The following is a 17,807-nucleotide window of genomic DNA, read 5'->3' on the forward strand; positions in this document are numbered from 1 at the left end:
CTGGAAATACAGACGAACAGAGAACAGCATCTCAAACATCTCTCCTAGTTGTCTTTTGCCACCACCTTCTGGTGGTGAAATGAAAATAAATGTTGATAATCAACATATAGCCTAACTAGACCCATATGATAGATTGTGTAATTTGTGATTTATACGAACTAACAAATTGAAACTTCATCAAATACTGCAAAAAAAAAGTGTAATAAATGGATGATTATTTTGGTGCATCAGCTCTCAGCAAACAGCACTAATCCACTTCAGTTGTGTAACGTTTTGTATTTTATTTAACCTTTATTTTATCAGGGAGTCTGACACCAAGGTCTCTTTTACAGATAAGCCCTGAATTACATAAATTACAGAAAATACACACATCAAAATATAAATGCAAGTAAAAAGAAAAACATGGTCATAAAAAAAACACATTCATCAGTAATAAGGTCCTCAATCAGCTTTCTTAATTCCCCAAGAGGCACCAAAACATCACATTTAAGAACATATAGTTACTAACATTGTTGCATGCCATTTTGTCAATGGAGCACGAGGGAAACAAGCCGTTGCTTCTGCAAGTTGCCCCTGGCGACCGTTTTGGTTGCTGTCCATGGTGCTAGTTTGCCAATGGACAACGGGTTTGCCACTACAACTCGCGAGATAGTTTGAAGATACTCGACTAATTTTTGTTCGACTGTTGTATTGCTGCGGTGAAAATGGCTTGGGAACGAAATCGTCTCCGACTGCTCTGCATGCTGTCCATTACTTTTGCGTTTTTCATCGTTGAAGTTGTCGTCAGCCGTATGACTGCTTCCCTGTCAATGCTGTCATACTCTTTCCATATGCTGCCGGGTGTCATTGCACTGGTTGTGGCCCTTATTGCTGTGCACTTCTCTGAGAAAACTCAAGCAACGAGTCGAAATACTTTCGGATGGATCAGAGCAGAAGTGATGGGTGCTCTGGTCAATGCCGTATTCCTAACTGCCATGTGCTTTACCATCAGTATTGAGGCAGTCGAGCGGTTCACAGTGCCTCACGAGATTGAAAGTCCCCGAGTGGTTATTGGAGTTGGAGCTGCGGGACTTCTTGTAAACATGCTCGGTCTTTTGTTGTTCCACGAACACGCAGGACACGGTCACTCGCATGGTGGCTCTCGTGGAATTAACAAACTTCACAAATCCGAGAGAGTAGGGAGAGAATCCTTTGAAGATGAGACCAGTAGGCCTATCCTGTTTAATTGCAGTCTGAAGACAGGGGATCTCAGAGCAGGTCCAGGAGGAGATCACGGTATGTCTGTTCTATTTACCTTTTCTTCTGTAGTTGTTTGATAATTGTAGCTGTATGAGTAATGTTCTTTGTGATCATCAATTAACACAACGTTTAGTGAAGGGAAATTAATATACCACTGTTTAAAGTGATACTTCAGGATTTTGGCAGTGAAGCCCTTTATCTACTTGTCCAGAGTCAGATTAACTCGTGGATGGCATTTTTATGTCTCTGCGTGCAATTTGAAGGACGTTGCTAACTAGCGTTAGCGCAATGACTGGAAGTCTATGGTAACTGCTAGCATGTTAGTTAAAAATCCAACAGAGGTCACAATCCTGCAAATTAATTTGTATTAGATTTTTAGTAGACACTCTTATCCAGAGCAACTTACATGAGCAATTAGGGTTAAGCACCTTGCTCAAGGGCACATTGAAAGATTTTTCACCAGCTCAGGGATTCAAACCAGCAACCTTTTGGTTAATGGCCTATCGCTCTTAACTGCTAAGCTACCTGCTGGTCTAATATGTTGCCCTAATCTGTTTGTAGATGAACACAAGGTAGCCTAATAGTTAGAGGGAAAATGAGGGTAGGCATATATAAAGGCCTGTATTATTCATCATTCAGGATTCTTATGCTTAGCCTGGGTACCAGTGTATTTGTGTTAACATTCTACTCCTTGTACTCCATGTCATATGTTATCACAAATCAGGTCTTTTATGTTCAATACTCCACAGAAATCCCCGATAAGGACAGCCTTGTGGTCCACATGAAGGACATCACCCTGGAGGATTGGAACGAGAGCCATCATGACTCTGCTTCACAGCTCAACATGCAGGGTGTCTTCCTTCACGTGCTGGGTGATGCCCTCGGCTCTGTCATCGTTGTGGTCAACGCTCTCACCTTCACCTACGTGTGGCAGCCTTGCCATGCTGGAGAGACCTGTGTCAACCCATGCTACAACAGCCGCGACTACACTGACCACCACCAACAACATGTCAATGTTACACTGATCACCATGCTTGGTAGTAGTACCCAGACTACAGTGCACCTCGCTGGCCCTTGCTGGGTGCTCTACCTCGACTCCACACTCTGCATCATTATGGTGGGCTTCTTACTCTATACCACCTTCCCTCTCCTGAAGGAGTCAGTCCTCATCCTCCTGCAGACTGTTCCTAAACAGATAGACATGCCCCAGCTGCTGGGGAGGCTCAGGGGCCTGGATGGTGTGTTGGCTGTCCACGACCTACACATCTGGCAGCTGGCAGGGAGCAGGATCATTGCCACGGCACACATCAAATGTCTAGACCCAGCTTCCTACATGGATGTGGCCATGCGAATCAAAGGCCTTTTTCATGATGAGGGTATCCATGCCACGACAGTTCAACCAGAGTTTGTTACTGTTAACTTTGAATCTAATATTGACGTCTGTGAGCTGTCCTGTGGGACGCAGTGTGCCCCGAAGCTGTCCTGTGGGACGCAGTATGCCCCGAAGCTGTCCTGTGGGACGCAGTGTGCCCCGAAGCTGTGGAAACTTTGACAGAACAAGACAAGGAGGACATGTTAGAGAAGAGGTTGTTTCTTATCAGTATCACTGAATACAACACGTCAACCTCAATACAACAGTCACCCTCTGTAGTGACCATCAAGCTACTGTAACTGCCACGCAGAGCCCCAAGGCTGCCATTTATACAGAGGCAAAATCCTCAGTGTCACAATGAATGTGATTATACATTGGGAACTTGAAACATGTTGAGAGGTTCAATTTAACTTTATATAGTATACTTTGTGCCACAGCATAAGGCATCGTAAGTGATACTCATCTAACTACATTCCTAGTGTCTGGATATTCTGCCTTCTGTGTCTAATGTGAAGCAGTTGGTGCAGACTGAGTGAACAAGTAGTATTACATTCTCTGTGTCGTGTCTGGACTATCATTAAAAGTGAAGACTGTTATTTTATCAAATCAATTCTCTATGTGTAATTTAATTACGCGATTAAACTAATCATGTAACTTTAATTAACTAGGAAGTCGGGGCACCACGGAAAAATTATGTTTACAAAGTGTCAATTTCCCAAATATAACTCTTCAGATATTTTCATATCTTATTGATTAGTCATTCTCATTAATGTATTATTATTACCTCATCAGTTCTCATTACTGCACGTCACAAACCCTTGTATATCTGCACGAACCCTAGCCTAAATCATGAATCAGCGATATACAAATTGGCTTAATTATTTATTTACTAACTAACTAAATAATCACACAGAATTACATAACAAACAAACAGTAGATATTTGGGTTACTACATGATACAAAGAAAAAGTCCCTAGCAGACAAAGCCGATATGACGGCTTGGTAGACAAAGGAAGGGTGGGGACTGAGAAAGAGCGGGAAAGACAAAATGGATTCACTACACACAGTTAATAATTATATTAATTGAAATGCTAATCCTTTGCACATGAACCGCCGCTCATTCGAGAATAATTGCAATGTATATATTTACGCCCGTATGTCGTTGTTGTCTTCTCTGTTGGAATCCGGTCCGTCTGCTGGAGAGTCAATCAACAGAAAGTCTCTGGTTGTGTTCATTATGGATACGTCAAGCGTACTCATGGTTGTCGCATAGAATAGATGTTTTGTCGGTTGTCGGTATTCTTGTCCTAGACTTACATAATTTCCAGCTGCAGACTAGTAATTATACGTCTAGGATTTACTCTTATTCTGTAGTGATCGATAGTCTCAGAGTTTAACCATTTCCAGCCGTGTAGCCAAAACTACAGCAGTATGGAATCCGTGGCCTATAGAGGTTTAGTTATTAACCATTTCAACATGTAGCATCAGCTCCATATTTTCTGGTCTAATGGAAATTTCGTAGGAAGTGGGTTTTATACTCTGTGGAAGAAGGGGCAGTTCTATGACGCCTAATGTGATGTCTGGGCTCACGGCGGTGTGGCCACTGACTAGTCAAACTTTATATGACAATCCATACTCTCATTTAGAAGGTTAACATCACATTACATCTTTTCACAAATAGTTTCATGTTTAATCACATATGTTTCACAATATTTTGATGTAAACCTGACTGCTGGGAAATGTACACTTTAAGAGATACAGTTATGTGTGTTTCCTGTCCTTCATGAGATCACCAAATGAAACACTCTTCGTGACTGTCCCTTTAAGTGTCCACGGACCACTCACACATTCTTAACAATAGAAATATTGTTTAATTATTCAAACTTTTGATGTCCAAGGGTCTCTCTGTGTTCCACAGTTTACATTCCAATCTCAAACACTACAGAGCATAGGGGCAGCGTATTTTATGACCACCATAAAACAGCCGACTTCCCGCTCTCCCCCTCTACGAGAGAGAGAACACGCTGTAGAGAGGACCCACTGTAACCTGATCCTTCAGATCGTCACAGGAGAGTTATGACAGTCCCCCTCTGGTGGGTTCAACTTTGGAAGGATTATTCAGATCGTCACAGGAGAGTTATGACATCTGCAATGGCTTCATGAGCTCTTTAGCTGATTTTGGCATTGAATAGTAAGTCACCGTTGTGTCTGTAGGCTTTGCAGGCAACTGAGTATGCAACTCTTAGAATTGTGCCAACAATTAGGTCACTGTATTCACAACAATACACACAAACAGAGACCAGTCTCAGCTGTAAGGATTCAGATACTACTGTACACTGTTCTCAGGGTCTGACACACACACACACACACGCATGCACACACATGCACACACATACTCACACACACACGCATAACCCAAGAGGCAAGGACTAAATACCTCCTTATTTTCTTAAACTGTTATCACTTTGACACTGTTATCACTTTGACACACTTTGACACTAGTAAGGACACCCTCTTATCATTCTCACCAAAATTATTGAAATTATGTGAAATGATGAATGTGTAACGATCTTCTTTGGGAGAAAGAGAGGAGGACCAAAGCGCAGCGTGGTAAGTGTTCATGATGAAACTTTAATAGAACAAACTGAACACTGAAATACAAAACAATAAACTGAACGAACGAAAACCGAAACAGTTCCGTGTGGACGTGGACGTGGACCCCACTCCACCATAGTCTTAGTCCGCTTCAGTAGCGTCTTTAGAGTGGCGACCCTCGCCGCCAACCTAGGACTGGCAACCCTACTAAAGGGCCCCACTGGACTGAGGGGCGGCTCCGGACCGAGGGGCGGCTCCGGACCGAGGGGCGGCTCTGGCGGCTCCGGACCGACGGGCGGCTCTGGCGGCTCCTGACCGACGGGCGGCTCTGGCGGCTCCGGACAGACGGGCGGCTCTGGCGGCTCCGGACAGACGGGCGGCTCTGGCGGCGCTGGAAAGACGGGCGGCTCTGGCGGCACTGGACAGACGGGCGGCTCAGGCGGCGCTGGACAGACGGGCGGCTCAGGCGGCGCTGGACAGACGGGAGACTCTGGGGTGCTGAGGCGCACAGTAGGCCTGGTGCGTGGTGCCGGAACTGGTGATACCGGGCTGGGGACACGCACCTCTGGGCGAGTGCGGGGAGCAGGAACAGGGCATACTGGACCCGGGAGGCGCACAGTAGGCCTGGTGCGTGGTGCCGGAACTGGTGGTACCGGGCTGGGAACACGCACCTCAGGGCGAGTGCGGGGTGCAGGAACTGGAGGCCTGGTACGTGGTGCCGGCACCGGAGGGCTGGTACGTGGGGCTGCCACAGGAGGACTGGTGCGTGGAGAAGGCACCGGATAGACCGGACCGTGGAGGCGCTCTACAGGTCTCGAGCACCGAGCCTGCCCAACCCTACCTGGCTGAATGCTCACCGTAGCCATGCCAGTGCGGCGAGGTGGAATAGGCCGCACTGGGCTATGCACACGTACAGGAGACACCATGCGTAGGGCTGGTGCCATGTACCCCGGCCCGAGGAGACGCACTGGAGACCAGATGCGTAGAGCCGGCTTCATGGCACCTGGCTCGATGCCCACTCTAGCCCGGCCGATACGAGGTGCTGCTATGTACCGCACCGGGCTATGCACACGTACTGGAGACACCGTGCGCTCTTCCGCATAACATGGTGTCTGCCCGTACGCTCGCTCTCCACGGTAAGCACGGGGAGTTGGCTCAGGTCTCCTACCTGGCTTAGCCACACTCCCCGTGTGCCCCCACCCAATACATTTTTGGGGCTGCCTCTCTGGATTCCAGCCGCGCTTTCGTGCAGCCTCCTCATACCCGCCGCCTCTCCGCTTTCGCTGCTTCCAGCTCAGCCTTGGGGCGGCGATACTCTCCAGCCTGTGCCCAGGGTCCCTTGCCGTCCAGAATTTCCTCCCAGGTCCAGGAGTCCTGCGATCGCTGCTGCTGCTGCTGCCCTTTACCACGCTGCTTGGTCCGGTTGTGGTGGGTGGTTCTGTAACGATCTTCTTAGGGAGAAAGAGAGGAGGACCAAAGCGCAGCATGGTAAGTGTTCATGATGAAACTTTAATAGAACAAACTGAACACTGAAATACAAAACAATAAACTGAACGAACGAAAACCGAAACAGTTCCGTGTGGAACACACAGACACAAAAGACAACCACCCACAAAACACAACAGAAAACAGGCTCCCTAAATATGGTTCCCAATCAGAGACAATGACTAACACCTGCCTCTGATTGAGAACCATATCAGGCCAAACGAAAAACCCAACATAGAAACACAAACATAGATAACCCACCCAACTCACGCCCTGACCATACTAAAACAAAGAAAATACAAAAAAACTAAGGTCAGAATGTTACATTTTTCATAACCGTTCATGATTTGTTGCACATATCAACTACAAGTGTCAAAATGATACACATTTTTCTGACAATATAAATAATTTTACGTCTCGCCTGTCTGCTAGGGCCTCAGCAGACTTTAGTTTTGTCCAATGATGTATATATAAACCCTCGATTGCTGATACTATGTATTGTAAGGCTCAAATCAGTTTTGTTTTACATTTTTGGGGGGGAAATACTGACTGTCCAAACAGCAAGTTAAAAGTGACCAAATCAGATTTGTGTGTGTTCAGACAGCAGTCATTTGCTGAAATGGCTACGCTAGTTGTCATAGTAACAACAGGTGTGTGCGCAGTGGTGTAGGCTGATTGGTGGTTGTGCTTGTGCTTTCCATCACTAAGGAGTTATGTAGCAGCTATATGACAACAATGCCTACCATGGTCATTTCCCAGTTGCTGTGAATGTTCAAAATCATAGTGTAAGAACACATTTAAAGCCTCAAAGGATAAGATGATCCAACTTTCAAAACGAGTCATTTTAGGCTAGCCACAGCATTCAACTAGCTACAGTAGGTAGCTATTTAGCTTTCTAGGACATTTAGTAATTTGTTTGTAAACAATTAACAAGCTACTTAGCTACCACTTCATGTTCTTGTGAAACTGGCATCAGAGTAGCTAGCAAGCAACAAGATATGCCAAATAACAGTCCAAAAAACACTTGAGGGCAGATTTGTCCGTTCAGACACAAGTCGCATGGCCAGGGATAAGATTTGTATCTCAATCAATCAATCAAGTTTATTTTATATAGCCCTTCGTACATCAGCTAATATCTCGAAGTGCTGTACAGACACCCAGCCTAAAACCCCAAACAGCAAGCAATGCAGGTGTAGAAGCACAGTGGCTAGGAAAAACTCCCTAGAAAGGCCAAAACCTAGGAAGAAACCTAGAGAGGAACCAGGCTATGAGGGGTGGCCAGTCCTCTTCTGGCTGTGCCGGGTGGAGATTATAACAGAACTATGCCAAGATGTTCAAAATGTTCACAAGTGACAAGCATGGTCAAATAATAATCATGAATAATTTTCAGTTGGCTTTTCATAGCCGATCATTAAGAGTTGAAAACAGCAGGTCTGGGACAGGTGGCGGTTCCATAACCACAGGCAGAACAGTTGAAACTGGAATAGCAGCAAGGCCAGGTGGACTGGGGACAGCAAGGAGTCATCATGCCCGGTAGTCCTGACGTATGGTCCTAGGGCTCCGGTCCTCCGAGAGAGAGAAAGAAAGAGAGAAGGAGAGAATTAGAGAGAGACAAGATTTTCTAAATGTTCATAAATGACAAGCATGGTCAAATAATAATCAGGAATAAATGTCAGTTGGCTTTTCATAGCCGATCATTAAGAGTTGAAAGCAGCAGGTCTGGGACAGGTAGGGGTTCCATAACCGCAGGCAGAACAGTTGAAACTGGAATAGCAGCAAGGCCAGGCGGACTGGGGACAGCAAGGAGTCATCATGCCCGATAGTCCTGACGTATGGTCCTAGGGCTCCGGTCCTCCGAGAGAGAGAAAGAAAGAGAGAAGGAGAGAATTAGAGAGAGACAAGATTTTCAAAATGTTCATAAATGACAAGCATGGTCAAATAATAAATCAGGAATAAAAGTCAGTTGGCTTTTCATAGCCGATCATTAAGAGTTGAAAGCAGCAGGTCTGGAACAGGTAGGGGTTCCATAACCGCAGGCAGAACAGTTGAAACTGGAACAGCAGCAAGGCCAGGTGGACTGGGGACAGCAAGGAGTCATCATGCCCGGTTTGCCGTGACGTATGGTCCTAGGGCTCAGGTTCTCCGAGAGAGAGAAAGAAAGAGAGAACGAGAGAATTAGAGAGAGCATACTTAAATTCACACAGGACACTGGATAAGACAGGAGAAGTACTCCAGGTATAACCAACTGACCCTAGCCCCCCGACACATAAACTACTGCAGCTTAAATACTGGAGGCTGAGACAGGAGGGGTCAGGAGACACTGTGGCCCCATCCGATGATACCCCCGGACAGGGCCAAACAGGAAGGATATAACCCCACCCACTTTGCCAAAGCACAGCCCCCGCACCACTAGAGGGATAACTTCAACCACCAACTTACAATCCTGAGACAAGGCCGAGTATAGCCCACAAAGATCTCCACCACAGCACAAACCAATGGGGGGGCGCCAACCCAGACAGGAAGATCACGTCAGTAACTCAACCCACTCAAGTGACGCACCCCTCCTAGGGACGGCATGAAAGAGCACCAGTAAGCCAATGACTCAGCCCCTGTAATAGGGTTAGAGGCAGAGAATCCCAGTGGAGAGAGGGGAACCGGCCAGGCAGAAACAGCAAGGGCGGTTCGTTGCTCCAGAGCCTTTCCGTTCACCTTCACACTCCTGGGCCAGACTACACTCAATCATATGACCTACTGAAGCGATAAGTCTTCAGTAAAGACTTAAAGGTTGAGACCGAGTCTGCGTCTCTCACATGGGTAGGCAGACCGTTCCATAAAAATGGAGATCTATAGGAGAAGGCCCTGCCTCCAGCTGTTTGCTTAGAAATTCTAGGGACAATTAGGAGGCCTGCGTCTTGTGACCGTAGCGTACGTATAGGTATGTACGGCAGGACCAACTCGGAAAGATAGGTAGGAGTAAGCCCATGTAACGCTTTATAGGTTAACAGTAAAACCTTGAAATCAGAGCTTGCCTTAACAGGAAGCCAGTGTAGGGAAGCTAGCACTGGTGTTATGCTGGTGAATGAGGACCCAAAAGCGACGTAATAGAAACAGAGTCTTTATTCCAGTCTTAAACAAACAATGATTCTCCAGGATATTATCAAAGGTAAATCCAAAACAGGAAACTGAAATCCTCTCGTCAGTAGAGAGGAACGACTGGAGACGCGACCACAGACTGCAGGTCGCTTCAGGAAGGCACAGGCCGTAGCTGACATAGACACCTGCTCACACGCAGCATCTGAAGAAGGCAAAAACACGACAGGGCGGAACAAGGACACAGAACAGCAAACATCAAACAAGAATCCGACAAGGACAGAAGCGGAAAACAGAGGGAGAAATAGGGACTCTAATCAGAGGGCAAAATAGGGGACAGGTGTGAAAGAGTAAATGAGGTAGTTTAGGAGAATGAGAAACAGCTGGGAGCAGGAACGGAACGATAGAAAGAGAGAGCGAGAGAGGGAGAGAGGGAGGGGGAGAGAGAGGGATAGAAAGAGGGAAAGAACCTAATAAGACCAGCAGAGGGAAGCACAGGGACAAGACATGATGATCAATGACAAAACATGACAGTACCCCCCCACTCACCGAGCGCCTCCTGGCGCACTCGAGGAGGAACCCTGGCGGCAACGAAGGAAATCATCAATCAACGAACTGTCCAGCACGTCCCGAGATGGAACCCAACTCCTCTCCTCAGGACCGTAACCCTCCCAAACCACTAAGTACTGGTGACCACGTCCCCGAGAACGCATGTCCAAGATCTTCCGTACCTTGAAAATAGGTGCGCCCTCGACAAGGACGGGGGGGGGGGGAGGGAAGACGAATGGGGGCGCGAAGAAAAGGCTTGACACAGGAGACATGGAAGACAGGGTGGACGCGACGAAGATGTCGCGGAAGAAGCAGTCGCACAGCGACAGGATTGACGACCTGAGAGACACGGAACGGACCAATGAACCGCGGAGTCAACTTGCGAGAAGCTGTCGTAAGGGGAAGGTTACGAGTGGAAAGCCACACTCTCTGACCGCGACAATACCTAGGACTCTTAATCCTACGTTTATTGGCGGCTCTCACAGTCTTCCCCGCAGACGAAGGCAGACCGGTAATAAAGTCTAAGGCGATGTGAGACCATGGTCGAGAAGGAATGGGAAGCGGTCTGAGACGACCGGCAGGAGGAGAGTCACCTGACTTAGTCTGCGCGCAGTCCGAACAAGCAGCCACGAAACGGCGCGTGTCACGCTCCTGAGTAGGCCACCAAAACCGCTGGCGAATAGAAGCAAGCGTACCCCGAACGCCGGGGTGGCCAGCTAACTTGGCAGAGTGAGCCCACTGAAGAACAGCCAGACGAGTAGAGACAGGAACGAACAGAAGGTTACAAGGACAAGCGCGCGGCGACGCAGTGTGAGTCAGTGCTTGCTTTACCTGTCTCTCAATTCCCCAGACAGTCAACCCGACAACACGACCCTCAGGGAGAATCCCCTCGGGGTCGGTAGAAGCCACAGAAGAACTAAAGAGACGGGATAAGGCATCAGGCTTGGTGTTCTTCTTTCCCGGGCGATAAGAAATCACGAACTCGAAACGAGCGAAAAACAACGCCCAACGAGCTTGACGTGCATTAAGTCGTTTGGCAGAACGGATGTACTCAAGGTTCTTATGGTCAGTCCAAACGACAAAAGGAACGATCGCCCCCTCCAACCACTGTCGCCATTCGCCTAGGGCTAAGCGGATGGCGAGCAGTTCGCGGTTACCCACATCATAGTTGCGTTCCGATGGCGACAGGCGATGAGAAAAATAAGCGCAAGGATGGACCTTATCGTCAGACTGGAAGCGCTGGGACAGAATGGCTCCCACGCCCACCTCTGAAGCGTCAACCTCGACAATGAATTGTTTAGTGACGTCAGGAGTAACAAGGATAGGAGCGGATGTAAATCGCTTCTTGAGGAGATCAAAAGCTCCCTGGGCGGAACCGGACCACTTAAAGCAAGTCTTGACAGAAGTCAGAGCTGTGAGAGGGGCAGCCACTTGACCGAAATTACGAATGAAACGCCGATAGAAATTAGCGAAACCGAGAAAGCGCTGCAACTCGACACGTGACTTAGGGACGGGCCAATCGCTGACAGCCTGGACCTTAGCGGGATCCATCTGAATGCCTTCAGCGGAAACAACAGAACCGAGAAATGTGACAGAGGAGACATGAAAGGCGCACTTCTCAGCCTTCACGTAGAGACAATTCTCTAAAAGGCGCTGGAGTACACGTCGAACGTGCTGAACATGAATCTCGAGTGACGGTGAAAAAATCAGGATATCGTCAAGGTAAACGAAAACAAAGATGTTCAGCATGTCTCTCAGTACATCATTAACTAATGCCTGAAAGACAGCTGGAGCATTAGCGAGACCGAACGGCAGAACCCGGTATTCAAAATGCCCTAACGGAGTGTTAAACGCCGTTTTCCACTCGTCCCCCTCTCTGATGCGCACGAGATGGTAAGCGTTGCGAAGGTCCAACTTAGTAAAGAACCTGGCTCCCTGCAGAATCTCGAAGGCTGACGACATAAGGGGAAGCGGATAACGATTCTTAACCGTTATGTCATTCAGCCCTCGATAATCCACGCAGGGGCGCAGAGTACCGTCCTTCTTCTTAACAAAGAAAAACCCCGCTCCGGCGGGAGAGGAAGAAGGCACCACGGTACCGGCGTCGGGAGAAACAGACAGATAATCCTCGAGAGCCTTACGTTCGGGAGCCGACAGAGAGTATAGTCTACCCCGAGGGGGAGTGGTCCCCGGAAGGAGATCAATACAACAATCATACGACCGGTGAGGAGGAAGAGAGTTGGCTCTGGACCGACTGAAGACCGTGCGCAGATCATGATATTCCTCCGGCACTCCTGTCAAATCACCAGGTTCCTCCTGAGTAGAGGGGACAGAAGAAACAGGAGGAATAGCAGACATTAAACACTTCACATGACAAGAAACGTTCCAGGATAGGATAGAATCACAAGACCAATTAATAGAAGGATTATGACATACTAGCCAGGGATGACCCAAAACAACAGGTGTAAAAGGTGAACGAAAAATCAAAAAGGAAATGGTCTCACTGTGGTTACCAGATACTGTGAGGGTTAAAGGTAGTGTCTCACATCTGATACTGGGGAGAAGACTACCATCTAAGGCGAACATGGGCGTGGGCTTCCCTAACTGTCTGAGAGGAATGTCATGTTTCCGAGCCCATGCTTCGTCCATAAAACAACCCTCAGCCCCAGAGTCTATCAAGGCCCTGCAGGAAGCAGCCGAACCGGTCCAGCGTAGATGGACCGACAAGGTAGTACAGGATCTTGATGGAGAGACCTGAGTAGTAGCGCTCACCAGTAGCCCTCCGCTTACTGATGAGCTCTGGCCTTTTACTGGACATGACATGACAAAATGTCCAGCAGAACCGCAATAGAGGCAAAGGCGGTTGGTGATTCTCCGTTCCCTCTCCTTAGTCGAGATGCGAATACCTCCCAGCTGCATGGGCTCAGTCTCTGAGCCGGTGGGAGGAGATGGTTGAGATGCGGAGAGGGGAAACACCGTTAACGCGAGCTCTCTTCCACGAGCTCGGTGACGAAGATCTACCCGTCGTTCTATGCGGATGGCGAGTGCAATCAAAGAGTCCACGCTGGAAGGAACCTCCCGGGAGAGAATCTCATCCTTAACCTCTGCGTGGAGTCCCTCCAGAAAACGAGCGAGCAACGCCGGCTCGTTCCAGTCACTGGATGCAGCAAGAGTGCGAAACTCTATAGAGTAATCCGTTATGGATCGATCACCTTGACATAGGGAAGCCAGGGCCCTGGAAGCCTCCTTCCCAAAAACTGAACGATCAAAAACCCGTATCATCTCCTCTTTAAAGTTCTGATAATCGTTAGAACACTCAGCCCTTGCCTCCCAGATAGCTGTGCCCCACTCCCGAGCCCGACCAGTAAGGAGTGATATGACGTAAGCGATCCGAGCTCTCTCTCTTGAGTATGTGTTGGGCTGGAGAGAGAACACAATATCACACTGGGTGAGAAAGGAGCGACACTCAGTGGGCTGCCCAGAGTAACATGGTGGGTTATTAACCCTAGGTTCCGGAGACTCGGAAGACCAGGAAGTAGCTGGTGGCACGAGACGAAGACTCTGAAACTGTCCTGACAGGTCGGAGACCTGAGCGGCCAGGGTCTCAACGGCATGACGAGCAGCAGACAATTCCTGCTCGTGTCTGCCGAGCATTGCTCCCTGGAACTTGACGGCAGTGTTGAGAGAATCCGTAGTCGCTGGGTCCATCCTGGTCGGATTCTTCTGTTATGCTGGTGAATGAGGACCCAAAAGCGACGTAATAGAAACAGAGTCTTTATTCCAGTCTTAAACAAACAATGATTCTCCAGGATATTATCAAAGGTAAATCCAAAACAGGAAACTGAAATCCTCTCGTCAGTAGAGAGGAACGACTGGAGACGCGACCACAGACTGCAGGTCGCTTCAGGAAGGCACAGGCCGTAGCTGACATAGACACCTGCTCACACGCAGCATCTGAAGAAGGCAAAAACACGACAGGGCGGAACAAGGACACAGAACAGCAAACATCAAACAAGAATCCGACAAGGACAGAAGCGGAAAACAGAGGGAGAAATAGGGACTCTAATCAGAGGGCAAAATAGGGGACAGGTGTGAAAGAGTAAATGAGGTAGTTTAGGAGAATGAGAAACAGCTGGGAGCAGGAACGGAACGATAGAAAGAGAGAGCGAGAGAGGGAGAGAGGGAGGGGGAGAGAGAGGGATAGAAAGAGGGAAAGAACCTAATAAGACCAGCAGAGGGAAGCACAGGGACAAGACATGATGATCAATGACAAAACATGACAACTGGAGTAATATGATCAAATTTCTTGGTTCTAGTCAGGATTCTAGCAGCCGTATTTAGCACTAACTGAAGTTTATTTAGTGCTTTATCCGGGTAGCCGGAAAGTAGAGCATTGCAGTAGTCTAACCTAGAAGTAACAAATGCATGGATTAATTTTTATGCATCATTTTTGGACAGAAAATTTCTGATTTTTGCAATGTTACGTAGATGGAAAAAAGCTGTCCTTGAAACAGTCTTGATATGTTCGTCAAAAGAGAGATCAGGGTCAAGAGTAACGCCGAGGTCCTTCACAGTTTTATTTGAGACGACTTTACAACCATCAAGATTAATTGTCAGATTTAACAGAAGATCTCTTTGTTTCTTGGGACCTAGAACAAGCATCTCTGTTTTGTCCGAGTTTAAAAGTAGAAAGTTTTCAGCCATCCACTTCCTTATGTCTGAAACACAGGCTTCTAGCGAGGGCAATTTTGGGGCTTCACCATGTTTCATTGAAATGTACAGCTGTGTGTCATCCGCATAGCAGTGAAAGTTAACATTATGTTTTCGAATAACATCCCCAAGAGGTAAAATATATAGTGAAAACAATAGTGGTCCTAAAACGGAACCTTGAGGAACACCGAAATGTACAGTTGATTTGTCAGAGGACAAACCATTCACAGAGACAAACTGATATCTTTCCGACAGGTAAGATCTAAACCAGGCCAGAACTTGTCCGTGTAGACCAATTTGGGTTTCCAGTCTCTCCAAAAGAATGTGGTGATCGATGGTGTCAAAGGCAGCACTAAGGTCTAGTAGCACGAGGACAGATGCAGAGCCTCGGTCTGACGCCATTAAAAGGTCATTTACCACCTTCACAAGTGCAGTCTCAGTGCTATGATGGGGTCTAAAACCAGACTGAAGCATTTCGTATACATTGTTTGTCTTCAGGAAGGCAGTGAGTTGCTGCGCAACAGCTTTTTCTAACATTTTTGAGAGGAATGGAAGATTCGATATAGGCCGATAGTTTTTTATATTTTCCGGGTCAAGGTTTGGCTTTTTCAAGAGAGGCTTTATTACTGCCATTTTTAGTGAGTTTGGTACACATCCGGTGGATAGAGAGCCGTTTATTATGTTCAACATAGGAGGGCCAAGCACAGGAAGCAGCTCTTTCAGTAGTTTAGTAGGAATAGGATCCAGTATGCAGCTTGAAGGTTTAGAGGCCATGATTATTTTCATCATTGTGTCAAGAGATATAGTACTAAAACACTTAAGTTTCTCTCCCGATCCCAGGCCCTGGCAGAGCTGTGCAGATCCAGGACAGCTAAGCCCTGGAGGAATACGCAGATTTAAAGAGGAGTCCGTAATTTGCTTTCTAATGATCATGATCTTTTCCTCAAAGAAGTTCATGAATGTATTACTGCTGAAGTGAAAGCCATCCTCTCTTGGGGAATGCTGCTTTTTAGTTAGCTTTGCAACAATATCAAAAATAAATTTTGGATTGTTCTCATTTTCCTCAATTAAGTTGGAAAAGTAGGATGATCGAGCAGCAGTGAGGGCTCTTCGGTACTGCACGGTACTGTCTTTCCAAGCTAGTCGGAAGACTTCCAGTTTGGTGTGGCGCCATTTCCGTTCCAATTTTCTGGAAGCTTGCTTCAAAGCTCGGGTATTTTCTGTATACCAGGGAGCTAGTTTCTTATGACAAATGTTTTTCGTTTTTAGGGGTGCAACTGCATCTAGGGTATTGCACAAGATTAAATTGAGTTCCTCAGTTAGGTGGTTAGCTGATTTTTGTCCTCTGACGTCCTTGGGTAGGCAGAAGGAGTCTGGAAGGGCATCAAGGAATTTTTGTGTTGTCTGAGAATTTATAGCACGACTTTTGATGATCCTTGGTTGGGGTCTGAGCAGATTATTTGTTGCGATTGCAAACGTAATAAAATGGTGGTCCGACAGTCCAGGATTATGAGGAAAAACATTAACATCTACAACATTTATTCCATGGGACAAAACTAGGTCCAGAGTATGACTGTGGCAGTGAGTAGGTCCAGAGACATGTTGGACAACACCCACTGAGTCGATGATGGCTCCGAAAGACTTTTGGAGTGGGTCTGTGGACTTCTCCATATGAATATTAAAATCACCAAAAATTTGAATATGATCTGCTATGACTACAAGGTCTGATAGGAATTCAGGGAACTCAGAGAGGAACGCTGTATATGGCCCAGGAGGCCTGTAAACAGTAGCTATAAAAAGTGATTGAGTAGGCTGCATAGATTTCATGACTAGAAGCTCAAAAGACGAAAACGTCATTTTTTTTTTTGTAAATTGAAATTTGCTATCGTAAATGTTAGCAACACCTCCGCCTTTGCGGGATGCACGGGGAATATGGTCACTAGTGTAACCAGGAGGTGAGGCCTCATTTAACACAGTAAATTCATCAGGCTTAAGCCATGTTTCAGTCAGGCCAATCACATCAAGATTATGATCAGTGATTAGTTCATTGACTATAACTGCCTTTGAAGTGAGGGATCTAACATTAAGTAACCCTATTTTGAGATGTGAGGTATCACGATCTCTTTCAATAATGGCAGGAATGGAGGAGGTCTTTATCCTAATGAGATTGCTAAGGCAAACACCGCCATATTTAGTTTTGCCCAACCTAGGTCGAGGCACAGTATCTGACTTCTGACCTACGAAGGTGGTTTGAAATATGGCTTGAGATATCCGATTCATTGTGGCTTTATGCTGTTCAGACTTCCAGAAAAATAACAGATACAAATCGGATATGCCAAAAAATTGGATATGAGTCACTTCAAACTACCAACGTGAACAAGGCAAATGTTTTTGTATATTTTTTCATGTTTTATTTGTATGTTTATCTCACATAATATAATTTAAAAGTATGCATTAAGGTGTCTTTAATAGAATAATCGTTGAAAAAATGAATGTAGACATTAATAAATGCATTTCTATAGATTCCAAAATATGTTTTACAATGGTGAGGGAGTGCCAAGACAAAGGCGCGGTGGCTTCAACACAGTGCCCCCTATTGGTCATGTAGTGTATTTATAAATCATTGGATTAAATACAGATCATAGTTTGTAGTTCAAAAACCCTGAAATAAATTAGCTCTGGTTCGTTCATCCGTCCCTATTTAAAAAAATATATGGTGAATGAATAGGGTGTTGGAATAAACGCCGAAAATAAGGTCTGAGGTTAA

The 17,807-nt window shown here is 46.6% G+C and overlaps 1 protein-coding gene across 1 annotated transcript; it reads left to right on the top strand.

Annotated features, from left to right (window-relative positions):
• The first annotated feature begins 635 nt into the window (after nucleotides 1–635).
• On the top strand, nucleotides 636–3,211 carry LOC139563700 (proton-coupled zinc antiporter SLC30A1-like). The gene is made up of 2 exons (XM_071382565.1): nucleotides 636–1,275; nucleotides 1,989–3,211. The coding sequence occupies exons 1-2, from the start codon at nucleotides 705–707 to the stop codon at nucleotides 2,789–2,791; spliced, it is 1,374 nt and encodes a 457-aa protein (XP_071238666.1). The 5' UTR covers nucleotides 636–704; the 3' UTR covers nucleotides 2,792–3,211.
• The last annotated feature ends 14,596 nt before the right edge of the window (nucleotides 3,212–17,807 follow it).

The sequence above is a fragment of the Salvelinus alpinus genome, chromosome 34 (genome assembly GCF_045679555.1).
Source record: "Salvelinus alpinus chromosome 34, SLU_Salpinus.1, whole genome shotgun sequence".
NCBI lineage: Eukaryota > Metazoa > Chordata > Actinopteri > Salmoniformes > Salmonidae > Salvelinus > Salvelinus alpinus.

Excerpts from the sequence above, each read along its gene's own strand:
- LOC139563700 (XM_071382565.1), top strand. The coding sequence starts at position 705 with ATGGCTTGGGAACGAAATCGTCTCCGACTGCTCTGCATGCTGTCCATT. Across the intron at positions 1,276-1,988 it reads AGGTCCAGGAGGAGATCACG|AAATCCCCGATAAGGACAGC; the intron begins GTATGTCTGTTC and ends AATACTCCACAG.